This window comes from Pempheris klunzingeri, chromosome 21, assembly GCF_042242105.1.
Source record: "Pempheris klunzingeri isolate RE-2024b chromosome 21, fPemKlu1.hap1, whole genome shotgun sequence".
Taxonomy (NCBI): Eukaryota; Metazoa; Chordata; class Actinopteri; order Acropomatiformes; family Pempheridae; genus Pempheris; species Pempheris klunzingeri.
The window spans coordinates 19740596-19760426 of NC_092032.1; the positions used below are offsets into that span (position 1 = coordinate 19740596).

At 42.3% G+C, this 19831-nt stretch overlaps 1 protein-coding gene across 1 annotated transcript in view; it reads right to left on the minus strand.

Moving 5' to 3' along the window:
* Window positions 1-3306: 3306 nt before the first annotated feature.
* Window positions 3307-19831, minus strand: part of map7d2b (MAP7 domain containing 2b) — a 29074-nt gene continuing 12549 nt past the window's right edge. Inside the window, exons 4-16 of the mRNA XM_070853362.1 lie at window positions 16822-17002; window positions 14899-14988; window positions 11738-11827; window positions 11306-11424; window positions 10492-10565; window positions 10192-10400; window positions 8446-8584; window positions 7735-7915; window positions 6579-6683; window positions 6384-6447; window positions 5312-5456; window positions 4516-4811; window positions 3307-3434 (exon numbers count right to left, since the gene is read on the minus strand). Of these exons, the coding sequence (XP_070709463.1) occupies window positions 4520-4811; window positions 5312-5456; window positions 6384-6447; window positions 6579-6683; window positions 7735-7915; window positions 8446-8584; window positions 10192-10400; window positions 10492-10565; window positions 11306-11424; window positions 11738-11827; window positions 14899-14988; window positions 16822-17002 (1689 nt within the window). The 3' untranslated portion in view covers window positions 3307-3434; window positions 4516-4519. The remainder of the gene's footprint in view (window positions 3435-4515; window positions 4812-5311; window positions 5457-6383; window positions 6448-6578; window positions 6684-7734; window positions 7916-8445; window positions 8585-10191; window positions 10401-10491; window positions 10566-11305; window positions 11425-11737; window positions 11828-14898; window positions 14989-16821; window positions 17003-19831) is intronic.

Sequence of the window (19831 nt, forward strand, 5' to 3'; positions counted from 1 at the left end):
TTTTTTTTATTTAATCCAAAGTACAAAGAAAAATATTACTTGTTTCTCTATTTTTATTTATTAATTTTCTCATCTGGAGTCTTCTCGTAATAAAAAAATCATGTAGTTATAATATATTACAAAGTAAAAAACTCTTAAACTCTTAAAAACTTTTCACTCTCATTTCACCTACTTTCTGTGCAATGTGCTCAAAACCAATGCATTAATGGATTAGTCTTAAAAGTAGATTATTTTAACATCAGATAATAAACCAGGTTCATTGTCATGGCGAGTGTGATATTCGGTGCGGTAGCTTGTGGCAGTTTATTACGATTATTCGCCAATATGAAGCATAAAACACTGAATTAGACTAAAGGATTAAAAGTTATGACTTTAAACTCTTATTTGTATTTTTATTGCCATTACTAACATTTCAGTTGTGTTATTTTATTTGTACTCGAGGGCACACTTATATTCACCAATTGTGGTTGATATTGTGACTTCAATAGAGTAAAATAATGTAAATCTAACTTCACAGACTTCCTGTGCAAAGTTCAAGAGGATAGCAACATTAGGGAAGCTTTACAAACAGTTTGATCAATAACCAATAATCATTACCTTCAATTAAATGCTGGTATCTTGTCAGATTGTTGTTCTGACTCTTATCCCGAGCAAAAATTCTCGCTCTCTCCTCCCAATAATGTTTAATATAGTATAGAGTTTAAACTGAGTTTACAGTAAATTATTTGATATATTCAGCGGTGAAGGAATTAAAGTAAAAATGAATAAATCAGCCCAACTTTTGCAGATTATTTTTAATGTCAGTGCAGCATAAAGTCAACACACAGTGAGATATAATGATAAATAAAAGAGGCTGCGTTAAAGCCCTACGCTAGATTTGTAATTTCACGCCAGCCGTCATTAATGTCACAGACTAAACATCTTGTACAGTTCTGAAATCTTTTGCCTGTTTTTATACACGTGTTTATTTATCCAGCTCACCGACACAAATGGCTTGATGAAGTTTATTGTTCTTTTTCAGCAGTTTTCCATGCACCACATCTACAATGATATATTCCACCAAGCTGCAGTGTCACAGAGTTAAGTAATAGTAGGATAAACATTATGTCCTTTATTTTTACTTCATATACAGGGGCACCCAGGAGACCCTCTTAGTTTCAGCAGAATCTGGAGGAATAATGAGCTAACGTGGACGGAGGGAAGCCAAAAATAAAAGGTTGCAGCAGTGACGGGTAAAAACATTTTTTTTTCACCTTCAACGTGGCAGCTTGGAGGAGCAGTTTCCACAACAAGAAGGTTTTCCAAGAGCCTGTTCTTACACCTGGATGCAAATTTGACTTGCAGCCCCCGTTGGGCATTAAAGAGCTGTGCACCAACACCAGTACCACCGGCTTACTGGTCGCAGTCAGGTACAAACAAATTAAAACAAAAAGTACAACTTAATATTTAGTTGGATAGAATAGAGTGTGATTTTCCTTAAATGCTCAGAAATTTGTATAGAGTTTGGTTAGTTGTTACCCTTAATAAACAAAAAATATGACTGAGTATTTGATTGGATAGAGTAGAGTGTCACTTTCCTTAAATGCTCAGAAATTTGTACAGAGTTTGGTTACTGGTCAATAAAAACAAAACAAAAACAAACATAATGGGGTGAAATTTTCACAAGGAATATAAATGAATGAGCTGTGGGCCCCTATTAGGACTGCACACCAGCACCAGCACCACCAGCTTACATGTGACCTTCAATAAACAAATTAAACAAAAGATACGACTGAATATTTGACTGGATAGGTTAGAGTGTGATTTTCCTTAAATACTAATAAAATGTGCGCAGGGCTCGGTTAGTGGCTGGTGAAACAACTAAAACAGCTTAGTGTTCTCCAACACATATTGTGTGGGGAGATAAAAAAATATATAAACTGTTGAATGAATAGAACATGAATTTGCTTAAATACACAGAAAATTGTACAGAGTTTGGTTGGTGCCCTTCCTGCTAATCCAACATTTGTTTTAACATAATTTCACTTCCGTCCGATCAGGCAGCTGAAAACTGAACACAGACTTGTGTCGTTTCTCTACTTCCTGGATCTTTTAGTGGAAAAGCCCCGCTGGAAAACAAAAGTGCACATGCTGGATGAAGCACAGCCTGAGGGAATAGCACAGAGGACGACGGAGGGCTGGCGTGGGGGGCATGTTGCCTGCACAGAGGTTTAAGGCCTCAGAGGTGATGATCTGTGAGCGCTGTTTTCACACCAGAGTCTGAATCGGTGAGGTATATTTTAGTTGGGGTGAGCTGAGGTGGAGATGCGGGCGTCTTCAGAGCAGTGAAACACACAACTACTGTAAGTGCACTCTACAAACTGCAGCTAGCGTGGTTACAGTCAGTGCCAGACGAACACACAACACACCGTTTTCTGACCTGCTGGTAAAAAGCAGGGCACTTCACATATTCCCCTCCCCTCTTAGGTTTCCAACGCATCCTCGCTTCAGATTGTTGCACCTCCTCCTCCATCGATTAAGTGACGAGCAGCAGGAAAACCGAAGCCACGGGCTACGTGGGGTTATAATATCAGTTGTTGATTGTTTTCTCCGGCGTCAGGATGACAGGAAATCTACAGCAGAGCGGGTTTTACAGGCGTGGGAGTCGCTGTCAGCAGTAGAGCAGCTCAGAGGTGAGACAAACACACAGGAACCATCAGAAACACCGACACACCGTTCAAGTAACACAGCTACGACCATAAACAGCTCAGCTAGCTAGTCCTCGCTGACGATGCTACACAGGATTCACACAGCGGCGCCTGTTTCTACGGCTCCCCTCCAGGTGAGCTGCTACACAGCCGCGTCCTCCACCCAGTCGGATCTATTTACAGACTTTTACAAAAGCAGGAATGAGAGAGTGAAGCGGATGATACTCGAGTGATGTTTTGCGGCGGCGCAGCTGGGCCTCTAGAGCTGATTTCAGAGAGGTGTTGGGAACATTAGGTGACTTATGCACTTATATATGTAATCTGTAAATGAAAAGGTAGTTAATAGACTGGTTAAACCCCCAATTCATGCCAGCACAGGAAGTGTTTAACCTCTTAGTTTCACTTCCCTAAACGCTTTAAAATAACAGACATGCGATAACGCTGATCCCACTTAACCCTCCGCCGCATAATCATAAATATACTTGTGTTTTTTTGCATGATTTTGTTTGATGTGTGCGTGAGAGCCGAAGCTGCCCGTCTGCGCTGCCTCAAAATGCGGCCAGAAGCGTTACTGCTATGAGTTTTGCGAGGTGATACAGATGTGGAGCGGGTCGTTCAGCATTTGTTCCCTGTGGAAATGATTGTTGTTGTTGTTGTTGTTGTTGTTGCAGACGGAGGAGCGAGGGTCTCTTGGTGTGTTTCTCCGGGCTCCTGTCTCTTCCAGATCTACCAGCCCTTAAAAAGCTTCTGAGAGACAGAAAAAGACGACAACATGGAAAACTGTTAGCCGATCAATAAGCTGATATCTGGTAGGTGTATCGCTACTTTCAGTTTGTTTGTTAAATCTAGACTTAAAGGAACTGATGGACTAAAAAAAGTCAATTAAAGGAGATGATGGGCTTTTCCATGTAATATTACCTACTGTTAGCTGATTATTTATCAATATATTTATACAGTATCTATGGTAAATAATGCTAAGATTGATAATACGAAGCCAAGAAACAAAATAATTAAAAAGATTCTCTTTGATCCACAAATAGTCAGAATTAAATGGCTCATAAACTAAGTGGAATCCTGTGTGATCAGATGTTAAAAGGGCAGTTATGAGGAATGAGCTGGAATAAGCTTAGCTTAGCATAAAGACGGGACACAGCTCTGTTCAAAGGTAAATGTAAAAAAGATCATCACAGGATGAGATATCCTGACTTTTAGTGTTAAACTCCATGCTAGATTCAAAATGACTGGCAGGTACAAAAAGTGTTGGAATTGGTCCAGTAAAGACACCAGACTCCATTGGAAAAAACAGCAATTTTACCTGGCAGAACACAGGAGCTGCTGGTCGACTGCTGCCTCCATCAGTTAGTCTGTTTGTGTTATTGTTTCATTTGGGTATTTTAAAGGGCTAGTTCGAATCCAACACAACATTTGCGTAACACACAACAACACAAACTAACCGGCAGCAGAGCAGCAGCTCCTGTGTTCTGTGAAGTAAAATCCCTGTTTTAGTGAATGTAGTCTGGTGTGTGTGCTGTTTGTGGTTAAACCAAAAGGATCTTCCAGGTCTCTCTCTGTAGGGATCCTTTCCATGATGCTGTCACACACTTAGAATAACACTCTGAGCCTGTCAGTGGATCAAACAAGCACTTCTAGTTTAGCACTTTTTGTATCTGTGTCATTTCAAACCTAAAATATGCAAAAATAGCATTGAGACCAGAGATGTCCTTTAAAAATGTCTTGTTTCCTCTGACGGCTTTACACGACTACTGTCGCAGGCTGAGTGGTGCTAACCATGACGGGTGAACAGGGAAAAGAGGAGGAGCGTCTCTACCTGGCTACTGGACGTCCAGTTTGCTCGGGCCGGTGCTGTGGATGAGCTGGGTGGACTCAGAGGCGGCGCTGTACGCTTGAATCAGCAGGTTCTTGTTGAGGTCTCCGACCCCGCTGCCGGCCTGCAGCTTGGGGTAGGGAGGCGTCTCTGCGCCCTGTCGCTGTCCTCGCCCGTGGGCGTCGATGTCCATCAGCTGCTCCAGGGGGCAGCCGTCCGTCACCTCTGTGACTGGTGAAAACTCATGAGCGCTCGCCTGCTCGTCCCTGGACACTGGACTGATGGAGACAGATGGAGAACTTAAAGACACAATGATGACAGAGACAGAACATTTGATTAATTTGCACTTTTCAAAATACAACTTCAGTATTAAATCATTATTGTGTCGTGAAAAGATGTGCAACAAAATGAGATCTGGACGACAGCAGTCTCCATGATTGTGTCTTTTCCATTTGGACATTTAAACTGAATTAACCAGCGTCATCACCAGCCATCATCTGAGACTAAACAAAGGTTTGGCTGTTTGGATGAGAAGCACAGGACGATAATGAGCTGCAAGACTGGAGAAAAGAAGCCAGTGAGGTAGATTGGTATGTGTGGAGTCACCTCAGTGCAGACAAAACTTGGCAGACTGACTGAAATGCTTAAATGTACAAGCACCTGTGCTTCTCTTTGCTCTGTTCTGCAGGTTTTCTCATTAAAACAAGCAGAGTCGACGGTAAAACTGAGCATGAAGTCCTGCAAGGGTGAAGAAAACCAGCTGACAAACGTTTAAAACAGTCAAACGAAGACGTCTCACCTGACGTCCATGGACTGGACTCCGTCAGACAGCTCGTCCACACAGATCTTATTCTCCAGGGGTCCAAGCATGATGACGGGGGCTTCAGCAGGAGTTGGGGCGTCCTCCTCGGAGGGGGCCGCGGCTTCTGCCCTCATCTCGGACACTGCGAACACACAGCATCAGTTAAAAGTTATTTTTCTAGGAGATGAATCTGTGAAAATTAGATTAAAGGTGCTGCAGGCCTGATTTAGCACTAAAAACAAAGATAACTGAGAAAATAACAGATAAACTGCTGATTTTTCAAGTAAAAACACCAAAAAGTCGCTGTTTACCTGCTTGACAATGTTACAAATCATTAGAAATTATTCAATTTTTCAAAGTTTTCTTTAGCAACGGAACATTTTTTAATTAATTTTACTTTTAATATCTTATTTCTTTAAGTCAAGGCTCCCACTCGGAGTAAAATGTATAATTTCCCTGACTTTTAATGACTGAAAAGATGGATTTCCATGTGCTACGGGTGTAACATTTAGACATTTAGGTCATTGATCACACATTATAATCACAAACAAACAGATCGTGCATAAAACCAGACACATTAGAAAGAAAATAATTACTTATAATATAGATAATTTACTAAATTCCCTGAATTTCCCTGCCTGGAATAGACTTTTCTTAATTCCATGACTTTCCAGGCCCTGAATAACTACCAGGAAATACAGAGCAGCTCCAATTATGTGTAAGTGTGCTGATAAAACCAACGTGGTCATATTTAAAAAGCCACTTCGGGCTCCCCAGGTACTGCGGTACGCTCAGAGCTGCACTTTTCAACCATCAGGTGGCGCCGTTCTCCTGCCTGGCCGACACTGCTGAGTCACACTGCAGCTGAGACTCCTCACACTTAATAAATTCACACAAATCTAATTATGATGGAGAGACGAGTTTTGTGAGAGTGTTTCACACAACAGAGAAGAACACAACAAAATATGGTCTGGGAATCAGCGACAGAACAAGAAAAATGGAAAATAAAAGGAGTCAAAGTTGATTATTATGAAGCTGAAGCTGTATTTTCTAATTCTCTAACATTCACCTGCAGCACCAGACAGAGGCTCCACTTCGCTTTTCCGTGTTCTCTTCATGATCTCCTCAATTCTCTGTGAAAAATAGACAAAATGCAACAAACTAAATGTCTGTTTTTTATATATTTTCCATCTTTTCCTCAACTGGATCAATGTTTCATGGTTGTGCTTTTCACTGAATGCAGTAATGCCGTCTGAGATGATACCTTCTTCCTCTGCAGCCTCTCCTGCTCCTCCTGCATGTGCAGCAGCTCTCGCTCCTGCCTCTTCCTCTCTGCCTCCTTCTGGGCTCGCAGGAAGGCCTCCTCCCTCTGAAAAACATCCAGCCAACATCTCTTTCTGTGACCAGTTTTCAGTCTTCAGTGGTTTAAATCATAGAAATGTCTGTTATACACATACCATCTTATATTCAAGGCTTCAATCAAGAAAACGCTGCTTCTTTAAGGCATTTATTTTTGTGTCACATGGTTTTATGTCTTTCTTTGGAGGATATTAAAGGATAACTTCAGTGTTTTTAAACCTGAGCCCTATTTTTACACATTCTGGGTTTGAAATAACTGGCAGATACAAGAAGCTTTGGAATTAGTGCAGTAGATCACTGCAGCTAAACTCAAATCCTGTAAGATCCTTTTTGTTGAACCACAAACAGCCGTTAAGTCGCTCTCTTCATACACACCAGACTCCATTGACAAAAACAGTATTTTTACCTCGCATAACACACGAGTTGCTGGTCTGCTGCTACTGTTTGTTTGTGTTAGTCTGTGTCAGACTTGTATTGTGTTGGATCCAAACTAACCTTTTAAAACACTAAAATCACACAATAACACAAACAAACTAACCAATCGAGGCAGTGGTAGACCAGCAACTACTGTGTTCTGTAAGGTAAAATTACTGTTTTTCTGAATGGAGTCTGGTGTGTTTGCAGAGAGCAACATAATGGCTTTTTTTGGTTAAACCAAAAGGATCTTCCAGGTCTCTCTCTGTAGGGATCCTTTCCATAATGCCATCACACACTTAGAATAACAATCTGAGCCTGTCAGTGGCTAAAACAAGCACTTTTAATGGACCTACTGTGATCAGGTGCAAGATTACGTTGCAGCTCGTTTCACAGCTGCTGACTGAGGCTTTTTATTCCTACCAGTCATTTGGACGACAAAATACGTAGGAATAAAATCAAAAAACAAGAAGAAACACTGACACTTGTGCCCTAAATGCACTTAAGCATGTTACCAGAGGTGCAACAAGCAGTTAAGCACATATGTGTGGTGTTAATATATAAAATGAATAGTGTACAGAACAGAACAGTGATTCGTGGTGATATTGAGACTTTACATGCAGAATAAGGAGCTGTGGGTGTGATACCTCTCTGTCCAGCTGGTCCTGCATGTCCTTCCATCTCTGCTCCTTCTGTCGTCTCTCCTCGTCCTCCCGGATCCTCCTCTCCTCCTCCCGCCTCACCCTCTCCTCCTCGGCTTGCTGTGCGGCTCTCTCCTGCCTCTCTCTCGCCTCCTCCTGCCTCCTCTGCTCCTCCTCGGCCCTCAGCCTGAGGGAACACATGAGGTTTGAGCTCTGCGGGCCACCATACAGCAGGGCAGCTGGTGTTCTGCTAGCATGATGTGATATTTTAATAATTTCCACGAGTTTTGGTGCCAACAGCCTTTTAGAGGAGAATATTTTGGACAAAACTGATATCATATGTTTTAAATTATAAATCCTGACAGCTGTGCAAATGAACACAGATTTATACCAGAATGGTTACTGATAAGCTCTAAAAAGCAGCTACAAAGACGGCTCAGTGCATTTCAATGTGAAAAATCGTGAAGCACTTGGTCAGATGGGTTTTGAAAAGTACACTGTGAATAAAGTGTGTTGCTATTATTATTATCATCATAGATCCAAAGGTCATCAGTCCAAAATAAAAAAATATTCTGTTTACTATCACATAAGACAAAGAAATGCAACAAATCACAATAGGAATGTTTGGCACCATTACAATCAATTACCAAAATGGCTGCCGAAGAGTTGAAATGTGAACCTCGTTATTTCACCTCACACACACACACACACACACACCTCTCATCCTCCTGCCGCTGTCGCTCCTCCTGCTCCTTCTGTATTCGGGCCAGACGCCGTCTCTCTGCCAGCAGTCTGGACGCCTCCTCAGCATCCGTCGTCCCACCGACGCTCCTGCCCGTGGGCGTGCCTGGAGACTCTGCGTGTGGAGGAAAAGATGGCCGAGTGGGAAGGTGGTGCAGTATGACTTAACAAAAAAAAGCACACGTGTGTGTACAGATCCGTCAGCTCTGTTGAAGCGCTGCTTTTCACCGCCCACACACACACACAACACCAAACCCCTGTTTTCTGATCCATCCACCGCTTTGTGAGGAAGCTTTTTCTAGCTGTTCCAAGAGGGTTTAAAATAGTTTATTTAGCCCACTTTCCCCTTCAGTTTATCACAAACATTCACAATCAGCACATGTGGAGATGTTTAGTGGACAGGAAGGGGATGAACAACAGTAATCTGTGAAAAGACAAATGTGTTTGCAGTGAAAAGCACAACATTTATCTCTAAGATGTAGTAGAGCAGAAGAGGAAAGATGAAGAAAATGGAAATACTGTATTTAAGTGCAGTACTCGACTAAATAAATGGCGACAGAGAGCAGAAAACTACTTCCTTAATGAGATGTTAGCTTCCAAGTCCAAACACACACACACACACAAACGATGCATTCATGTGGTGTTGGAATAATTGGAAAAATGCTGGGAAAAGTCACATGAACGCCCCCTCAGGTTGGAACAACTCAGAAAGTCTGCAACATTTTTTAGCACGCGACTTCGAGACATACAGTGATGGGTAGAGCACCGAAGCTGTGCTGTAAAATTAAATCACCCTTTGATAAACCAACTCAAGCAAAAGCAAAGAAAAGACTGGTTAAAAAATTAAGTGACTTTGAATTTGAATATTTTAGGGTACGATGGTGAAGAAAGCAGCATGTTTTGCTCAGATTATTAAGAAAAATGTGTCCAAGGATCATCAAGTTGTAATTTAAGTATAAATACACAAATACAGCGAAATAAAAAGTAGATTACTGGATCAAAAATGTAAAGAGTAAAGAGGAGAGTTACAGTTTAAAGACTCATGTATGTGACTTTATAACTCTTTTATTAATTCTTTTTATTAAACTTTTTATTAATTCATGTATTTTGTGTTAAGTCGTAACCTTTTATTTGCTGAGAAGTTATTTATTAACCCTGATAACGAGCAACATTTTAGTGGTTTCAGGGTAAATTCACTTGTTTCTTAAGATCATTATCAGTGTGTTGTTTAAAATCTGAGACCTTCTGTCAGGGGTAAATGTTACACCTCGTCAAGAGCAGACGCAAAGTTAAAATCCAGGCTGTTTCTATGGTAACAGCAGACGATGGCGTGCTTCATATGAGGCGCTATAATAGACGGGAGAGCAGCAAGAGATAGACGCACCGATGGGGAGCTGATTGATTGTCAGCTGTGACCACCACCATTACAAATACAGTAAATAAAAAAGTGAATGGATTAACTTAATGACTACAGTCAGCTGCTCTGCTGCATTTTCATATTTCACTGTCCATGAAATTAACCTTTCTTTTCCTCCGTATCGCCGCCGCAACTTATCAGCAACAAAACTAGCAAGAGAGCAGGAGGTTTTCATCAGTGCATCCTAGAAACACTCTCTCTGCTCGACCACAGCCATCGTGGTGTGAACGTACATCGTTACAACCAGGCTAAAGTCTTTTCTAAGCCTAACTGGTCCTAGCAGTTAGTGCACGCTGTGGCTTTACCTGCGTTCAGTTCTTTGCTGGTGGATTTCGGGATCTTTTTCTCCGAGATCTCAGATTTAGTTGATTTCCTCTCCAGGGTGCTGTGACCTTTGACCTCGGGGTGACTCCTGTCGTCGGTGCCGGGGGTGGTGGCCCTGTGCCGGAGCGGGGAGGGCGGGTACTGTCCGGGGGAGCAGGGAGACTGGGCGCGACTCCTGGTCGACCTTACTCTGAAAACCAACAGAACCACATCAGATCCTCACAATGACTGAGTAGTTACAGACAGACAGACAAAAATGTGTGTGTGTGTGTGTTTCGTACCGTTTCGGTGTGGCGGGGCCCTTGCTGTTGGCCCTGAAGGAGGAACTGCGGACAGGCGTGTTTGGAGTCTCCCCCTGCAAGTAACATTTAAAATACCACTATAATAATAAAGGGCAATAAGGGACTCAGGAGGGTGCATGAATGTCACGTCCTTTGGATTTTCCACAAGCTGTTTCAGACGACAAAGAAGTCGGGGAGGGTCTAATTTTTTAAGTTATGTTATAATCTGTCCACACATTAGCAATACAAAGGGATTAATACAGGTAATTAATCCATATTAATAAAAAATTGTTAGATACAGTAACTTTAATTCTCATAAAATGACCAAAAAAGTCAATGTTAGCCCTTCACTTTGCATTTCACAATAAAAGCCCCCGGGTCAAACCTGCTGGACGGCTTTGTGACACAAAACAGGATAATTTCATGATGACAGGAATAAAAAAACATTTAACCAGAGCAGTAACATCACATATCCAAGATAAACCAACGAGGTTTATGGGAAATGTAGTCTTATTTTGAAGAAACGACAGTAACTACCCTGGATGTTAGAGGCAACCAGTCACGTGTTTGAAGTAACTTTACAGAGATAATTAAATTAATTTTCACATAGTGGGACATTTGAATCTGTGTGTGTGTGTGTGTGCATATATCTACATATTTCAAAGGTTACAATAAACAAACAACACTTGCTAATGTGCCCTTAAAAACCATGAACAGCTGACTGGTAATGAGGTTGCAAATGCATACTGTGTGTGTGTGTGTGTGTGTGTGTGTGTGTGTGTGTGTGTGTGTGTGTGTGTGTGTGAGGGCTGACCGTGGGTGTTCTGGCTCTGGACGTCTCATCAGGCATTCCAGCGATGCTCCTGCGGTTGGAGGAACTTCTGTACGGTCTGTGGTTGTTGGCGGAAGCTGTTCGATGGGACACAGAAGACACTGACAGGTCACGGACCGACACACACACACACACACACACACACACACACACACACACGTAGATGACAAAAATACAAATACACACACCATGACGATGACAGACCATGGGGAAATCAGAGGAGGATAAACTTTTATATAGGATATTAAATAAAAGAGACACATTTTGCCTGTTGTGTAGTGGAGTTTGCACTGGTGTACAGTACTTTAATAATTACTTTCCACTCCCCTCTACGTCTAGAGTTTGTGCTGCAGTCCTTCGACCTGTTTTGCTACGATTTTCGAGTCATATGTGAACGTGAGCAGTCTCTCTTACCTCTCTCCGGTGAATGCAGGGCGGCTGATGAGTTAGAGAGCTGCTTGTTGATTGGCGGATCCATTATGGGTGGAGACAGGAAGTCACCGACTGATTTGAACAACAAAAAAAGGAAAACAGAGCACACATCACACACACATGACAGTGAATCAAAGCACCGGCTCCTGCAGGATTGATGTAAATGCCACCAATACTTTCGGCAAACGTCCCGATCACTCGACAAACACAAAACTGCCGGCTCACACAGAAAATAATCCTGCCGATCGATGCGCCGTGCAGGCCGCTGAATGAATTAACCTTGGTGATGTGAGGCGGGAATGAAGCAGCAGAACAGAGAGCAGAGGCAGACACAGCCGGCCTTTCTGCAATCTGCCTCATCATGAAATGGAGGCTGATGGTACAGAGGAAGCCACTGCAGTCCCGTGAAACTGAGAGGAAAATGTTTCATATGGCACCTGAAGGCAGCGCCACAACATCCAGAGACAACAGGGGTGAAATGAAGCCTCCACAGGCAGCAAATCAGGACATAGATAAGTAACAGACACCTAAATAAATAAATCTGGATCACTGAGCATCAAACCCAAACTAAAAACTACCTAAATAAAGACATAATCTGGAACTGAACATCAGACAAACCTTAAATAATTTAGTATGCAGAATAACTCAGAGGGTAGAAGCTATTTTTATTATCTGAGACATCTTTTTAACTTAGTTTGAACCTGTATAAAAAGTCTGATGCTCTATTTTATAGTGGTTTTATTTGCCTTCTACTTCATCGAAAATTGTTTTTATGATCAGCTTTTCTGCCTTGTGTGGAGTACTTTGTATCTTGAGTTTAGGAAAATGATCTATAACTAAAGATACTACTACTATTACTAATAATAATAATACACAAATGTATCATATATGAAAAATGAAGCTTTACAGCAAACGAGGGATGTCTATGAGGATGTCTTTGGACTGACTTCAGGGTTTTCTGCATAATAACAAGTTAAATTACAGTAATTTTTCAACATAATTCCACTTGTGTTACTTTTTCAGATTTTCCTAGAATCCTGCATAAAAGTTCATTTGTTTTTTATTGCAGAGAAAACTGTAATATCATAAAACAGCGACTTGGCGCATTGGAAATAAGAGTAAAAATGCTAATTTCAGTGGAACTCCTGCAGTCTGCAGTTTAGCTGAAAGCCAGAAAAAACAGCAATGAAAAAACAGCAACAGGGATTTCTGCAGTAGCTGATTCTGTAATGAGGGGCAGGGTTGGGATGATTGGAAATGTCTGGTGTGTGTGTGTGTGTGTTTTGATCTGATTGGTCTAATAAGTTTCATAGATAGCTCCAGGGTGAATGTCTGGTATGATACATGGCATTCATGTGTGTGTGTGTGTGTGTGTGTGTTTTACAGACTGGGTTCCCTGTTGAGAACAATATGGGTGCATCACTAAACACAGCCCAGGGCCGGGAAGACAGGAAGTGGAGCAGCCCTTTGTTGTGATATGGGTGGGGTGATGGGTGGGTGGGTGGTGGGTCTGTGTGGTGTGCGTTTAGTCGGGGGCTCCAAACCAGACACCCACTCCCCACAGAGGAGAACAAGGGTGGAAAATACTGCTGTTAATTCCTCCTGATGAACAAAAACATTGATTTGTTACACAGAAGCACAAAGTCAGTGTTGGAGGTCACACATTCGTTTGTCTAAAAACAATAAAGCAGGATCAAAACGACAGAACAGGCACTTTCAGCGCCCCCCCAGAGGACACATGGGGACCAGTCACAAGCAGGCGAATAACTGAGGTTAGAGATGTAAGTAATCGTCGTGAAACGGTTTCAGTTTGGTTATGTTTAGGCACCAGAACTACTTCCTACTACTAAACTACTAGTTTTAAGAAACGAGTATGTAAGGGAAGTGAAGCTACATTACGAATGTGATGCGAGTTAGAATAATAATCTCTCGCGTCAAACTTCTTTGTTACGTTAAGTGCGTAGTGTAAGTTGTGTTCAAAGTCATGTCACGTTTGTTAGGGAGTCGTTTAAATAACTCAGCGCAAACTTTTGGTTAAACAGAATTAAAACAGTGGTTTCTGGGTGAAGGTTACATGATATTTTAACTTACATGAGTTAAAATAACTCAACATTGGCTTTTGGTCTCACACAAGGTTACATACATGATGTACGTTACGTTAAAAGTTACGATAAATTAGTGGCCTCCTGAATGAAAGTTCTTTATGTGCCTGATATAATTAACCTTAAAAGTTACATTACGTGAGTTAAAATAACTCACGTCACCTGTTTGGTTTCATACATGATGAAAGTTACATCTTAAGTGACGTTAAATTTGTGATGTGACTTAAAGTGACTCAATACTGATGTTTAGTTTTGCACAGAATTCAAACAGCCGCCTCTCTGTTAGGTTACGTTAGTGATATAGGTCATCTTAACGGTTATGTTGCCTGGGACTCACTGATTGAAAGTCCTTTGTTACGTTATATATGTGACGTAAGTTACATTAAAAGTTAAATTACAAGAATTTCAAAAACATTATTGACTTTTGGTTTCAAACAACAGTCTCCAGGGTGGATGTTCTTTGTTATGTTACAAACGTGACATAAGAGCCATTTAAAGTTGCGTTAGGTGAATTAAAATAACTTGATATTGAGTTGTGGTTTCACAAGGTATCCAAACAGCATGCGTGTAACATTAATCTGTGCATGAGGGGCTTCTTTTACCAAACTAGACTGTGCAGTAACAAAAAGAAAACTCTGGCAACAGAAAACTGGATTTGTAAAATAACTCTTTAAATCTTCTGCATGCTTTCACCATCTCTTTCCAGCTCCGTGTTGGGTGTCGGCCCAACACAAATACTGCAGATAGGCAGTTTGTAGAAGAGAAACCCTTAAGCTGCTCCTCTGTGCAAAGATGTGTGTGTACTGTATGTTGTTTATGTACAAAGAAAAACCAAGAAAAAGAAGATTTTGCAGGCATGTTTCCCCAACACTGCACTGAACATCACAAAAGCACTCCACGACGATAGAACAGCCGATACGACGACGTCCACACACATGCAGACAGAGGAACAGCTGCAGGTGAGACAGAGGGATACGTGGTGGGGGAGCGGCATGAGCGTGGCACACACACACACACACAGAGTCACGTGGTAATCTGTACCGTTACGGGATTGGCTGGCACTGGAAGCAGCAGGAAGCTCATTGGGCTGAGCGGAGCCAATGGCATGGCAGGGCGGGGTCTTAGGGTTACCTGGTCAGCAGGTGAAGCAGAGCGGAGAAAAGCAAAGCGTTACGCACTCACACACTTGCACACAGGTGACGCACAAACAGGTAACAACCTCCATCCACACAAACAGTAAGAAACATCGGAAATTCGCCACATTTGGCAGCAGGAAGTTCCACATCAAGACCCTTTTATGGCGAATCATCAAGTGATGGTTGAAGATGAGGAGCAAAACGACCGCAGTGTCGCGTGTGAAGTTGTTTGGATCTGTAAAAACAAAAAACCTCCCTCAAACCGGCCAGACTGCGTCCGAACAGCCACAGTGCCGGCGCGGCTGAAACTGGACAAAAGTCTGTTTGCCGTACGGTTCCTCTTTGTAGTCGAGGAAAATAAAAACCATGTGAACATTTCCAGCGACGCCCAAATGCTGGAAGAAGTGACTTCTGTTGGGCTCTGACATTTTAAAAACAGCCAAATAAATCACAACACGCCATTAAAAATGTAACCTATGAGGTCAGTTATTCAAAAATATGCATCATTTAACCTTTAAATATGCCAGTTATGTTTTTTTTTTGGGAAGGATCATCTTGCTGATGTCTTTTGAATCACTTTTCCTCCAAAGTTCATCCAAACACATTTGGTCCCTTTGATAAACTTTGTCTGGTGGACACGAATGAGTCAGTTGTGATGAATCCCTGGCTCAGAACAAAAAGCTGCCATGATGGATTTTACATCTTGAGAAAAGGCCTCTCTATTATGAGTGTGCAGAAATTTAAGTGGACCAGAGAAAAATACGCAGCACCCACACACACACACACACACACACACACACACTTGGTGTCTTTGGTGAGTCTCTGTCCTTTAATCGAGTGGAGCTGTAAGATGAGAAGCTGCTGTTCCTGCTGCAGTGAGCGTTCTGCAGCCGCTCCGCCAGCCAGCCGGGCCGGAGCCAGCCGGGCCGCTGGGTGGACCCTGATCCCAGGTCAGTGCCGGGGACGGCTGGGCTGATGGGCGCTGTGTGAATAATTGATGGCGTTATGAATGCACCACAGGATATGGCTGCCTATCTGTGTGGGGGGGGGGGCGCTGCGCCGCGGCCTCCTGCATATCTCGGGAAAAAGACGAGGGTGACGTGACACGAAAAGAAGGAATCGTAAATTTAAGAAAGATGGATGCTGGGACAGGACGCAGCCTCATATCGCACTCCGTCTGTGTTTATGTGCGCAGCCGTGGTGCGTTCAAGGTTGATGTGTAACTCCTGCTCTTCCTGGGATTAGACCTGCCTCCCAGCTGGGAAATAAACCAACAGAGCAATGACACACACACACACACATGCAAACAAACACACACCTGTAGCACATTTACAAGCCAAAATAATCCCAGCTTTTAGCCACAGCCGCCGCACGACTGACTACACCCAGACGACACACACGACTGTAAACACACACGGAGACGCTCCAGACCTCCATCAGGTCTGGAGACAAAGCGCTGAGCAGCTCCTGCATTGCAGCCTCCACACCCTTTTCTTTCTCCTTCCTTTACCTCCATCACTCCTCCTCCTCACTTTCCTCTCTTTACCCTCACCTCACCCGCCCTTCATCCCCAGCCGCCCTGCTGTCCTCTCCTCTCCTCTCCTCCGCTCCGCTCCGTCGTCCCCACCCTTTCGTCCCACCATCCCCCTCGTCTTCCTTTCCTACCTGACCTCCAGACCTCCCCCCCTCCAGCCCCTTCTCCTCCTCTCCCACCCAGCCCCCCAAACAAACCCTCCGCTGACATCATCACCATCTCCCTCCGTCTTTCTCCATCACCTCGTCCGCAAACAAAAAAAAAAAAACAACCCCCATCAGTGATCTTACTCACCATCTACTCCATCAGGCGGTCCTCCCCATGTCCAGCGTTTAGGCCTGTTATCCAGGTGGTCCCGAGCCTCCCCCCCTCCTACTCCTCCTCCTCCTCCTCCCCCTCCGCCCCCTCCTCCTCCTCCTCCTCCTCGTCTCTCGGTGCCTCCGGCTCTCCGGCGGACCAGGGCCTCCAGCCTCTCCTGCTCGTTGCGTTCGGAAACAGGGAAGAACAGACACTCTCTCACTGAGCCATCGCTACGGCGACGGGCGCCCGGCGATGCGCACGGAGACGGCTGCGCCATGGTTACCGCATGCAACCGCAGCGGCCTCGCCCCTCCGTTCTCTTCACGCTGGTCTGTTCTGTGTCTGCCGGCGGTCGCCTGTCACTCAGTGATACATTATACAGCAGCTCTGCTCTCTCTCTCTCTCTCTCTCTCTCTCTCTCTCTCTCTCTCTCCCTCTCTCTCTCTCTCTCTCCCTCTCTCTCTCTCTCTCTCCCTCTCTCTCTCTCTCTCTCCCTCTCTCTCTCTCTCTCTCTCTGTCCGCCTTTTTCTGTGTGCTGCTCTGTCGAGGTAGCACCGACTCCCCCCTCTCCCCCTCTCTCACCTCGCAATTGTTTACCCCTCCTTCCCTCCCTCCCTCTCTCTACCTCAATCCCCCCTCCCTCCCTCTCTCTCTTTCTCCCTCCCTCGCTCAATCTACCTCAATCGCTGTCTCTCTCCCTCCCCCTCTTACTCTCTCTCCCTCTATCTCTCTACCTCGATCTCCCCCCTCTCTCTCTCAGGGACAAAATGCAACCCGTCACCACCCCCACACACACACACACACTGAGTGGGTGGATTAGATATTGATCCTGATAGATATTGATACTGGTTGCATTGGTTCAGTCTCCTTTACTCTGTCTGTCTTCTTCTACACGTCCTTATTTAGAAAATACACATTAATTCAATATAAACACATTCTAAACCACAAATTCAACACACTGAGTTTCTTCCAATAATCAGTGCTTTTATATGTTAACATGAGGAATATATTTCTGCTGTTATTTATTTAATTATTTTGTTATTTAATTCAATTTATTCATGTCATTATTTTATTTCTGTTATATCAGTGTTTCTATATGTCCTTCCCTTCATTATACCATCCTGATAAAGACAATTTAAGATACTGTCATTGTCATTTATATATATATATATATACACACACAGGAGCATTTTTAATAGCAAATGGGATGAAATTTAAAACCCATATCATGATTATCCCAGTCAAAGTATAAAAACCCAGAAAGAATGATATTGTCTATAATTACTGTATTATACATCACATTTTATTTTAGTTATTTTAATTACTAATATAACTGATCAAATTAGTGCAACCTGTTTTTAGTGGATATTCTGCAGCATGTCTTATTATTATACTTTCTCAATCGGCTTCTTTGTTCCAGTGATGGATATTGATGGATCGATTGACTGACTGACTGACTGATTGATTCATTGATTACCTTTAATGGCTCGCACCTGTGTTTCTGTAACGCACACACAGTCGTGACAAAGACGAAGACAAACCCTCTGTCAGTAACGTGAGGACGACTTATATATAGTCATATTCACCTTATATTATATAGATTAAATATCATTAGATTTGTCTAGATCTGGTTGTTTCTTGATTAGTTTTGATTATTTCCTTATCTGTACTGATTGGCAGTTGTGTTTGCAGAGTGAAAAAGATAAATAAAGAGGCTGTCAGTGTCTTTCTCTTGCTGCCAACCACATCTCATACTGATATTTTCAATCAGCGGCCACTAATGTGGCAGCAGCAGTAGACTGTTATACAGTAAGTGCCCCATATACAGCTGCTCCAGTGTATATATATATATATATATATATATATGTATATATAATATAAAAGGGTGGAAATGCCCCACCTCAGCATTGTGGGGGAGTTGCTGTAGGTGCATGCAGAGTCACGCACAAACCGCAGGGGGAGAAACGACGGGAGGAGGGGAAGACGAGGGATTTAAAAAGAGACAGAAGAGGAGTAAGACGAGGGGGAGGAAGTGGAGATTGATGGATGTGAACTGCAGATGAAGATCAAAGAGGAATTAGTTTTATTTATCAGCATATTTAAGCAGCATCAACTACACAGAGTCAGTCATGATGGACTAATGGACTTCTGCAATGCCCTATTAATGTATTAGTGAATCTAAATTACAATCAGAGACACTAAATATGACTTACAAAACCAGAAATAGACTGTGTGACTACTAGAGATTAAAGGTTTGGCTAAAAAATGACCCAGAACTGCTCTTAAGAACCAAAACCAAAATGTTTTAAACAGTAACTCTTCACCGATTCATTGTTTTTATGTGTTACTACAATTGTTTTGCAAAACTGCATATAAATAAAAGTCTGAATTAGACAAAAAGATGCTGTAAATTAAACTATATTAGGCTATAAACTACAATCTATAGCTGCAATGATTAGTCAGTTTATAGATTGGTTGATCAAGAGAAGATTAATTAGTAATTTCTTTAACAGAAATGTCAGAAGTTCTTATTTCAGAGTCCAAAATATGAGGATTTTCTGCTTTTCTTTGTCATGTGATCGTAAACTAAACATCTTTGGGTCTATAGGACATCAAGCCTTTAATTCCACAGACAATTAATGGATTAAGAATAAACAAATTGATCCTACAGAGTACATATTATTACTCTGTACTTGATAGATCTGCTACGATATATTAGACTGACTAAACTGAATATTAATCTATAAAAAATGCCAAATATTCTCTAATTCCAGTTTTTCCAGAGTAAGAATCTGCTGCTTTAATCTGTTTTATATCATTTTATATTGAATATTATGGGATTTTAGACCTGAAAATGGCCATTTTTCACTATTTTCTGACACTTTATGGACCAAAATTAATAAAATAATCACAAGTTGGGGCTCTAGCTGTGCAGTAAATGCCAACAATAAAAGCCTAAATTAACATTAAGATTAAAAACTAACTCCTCGTCTGTGTTTTCCTCT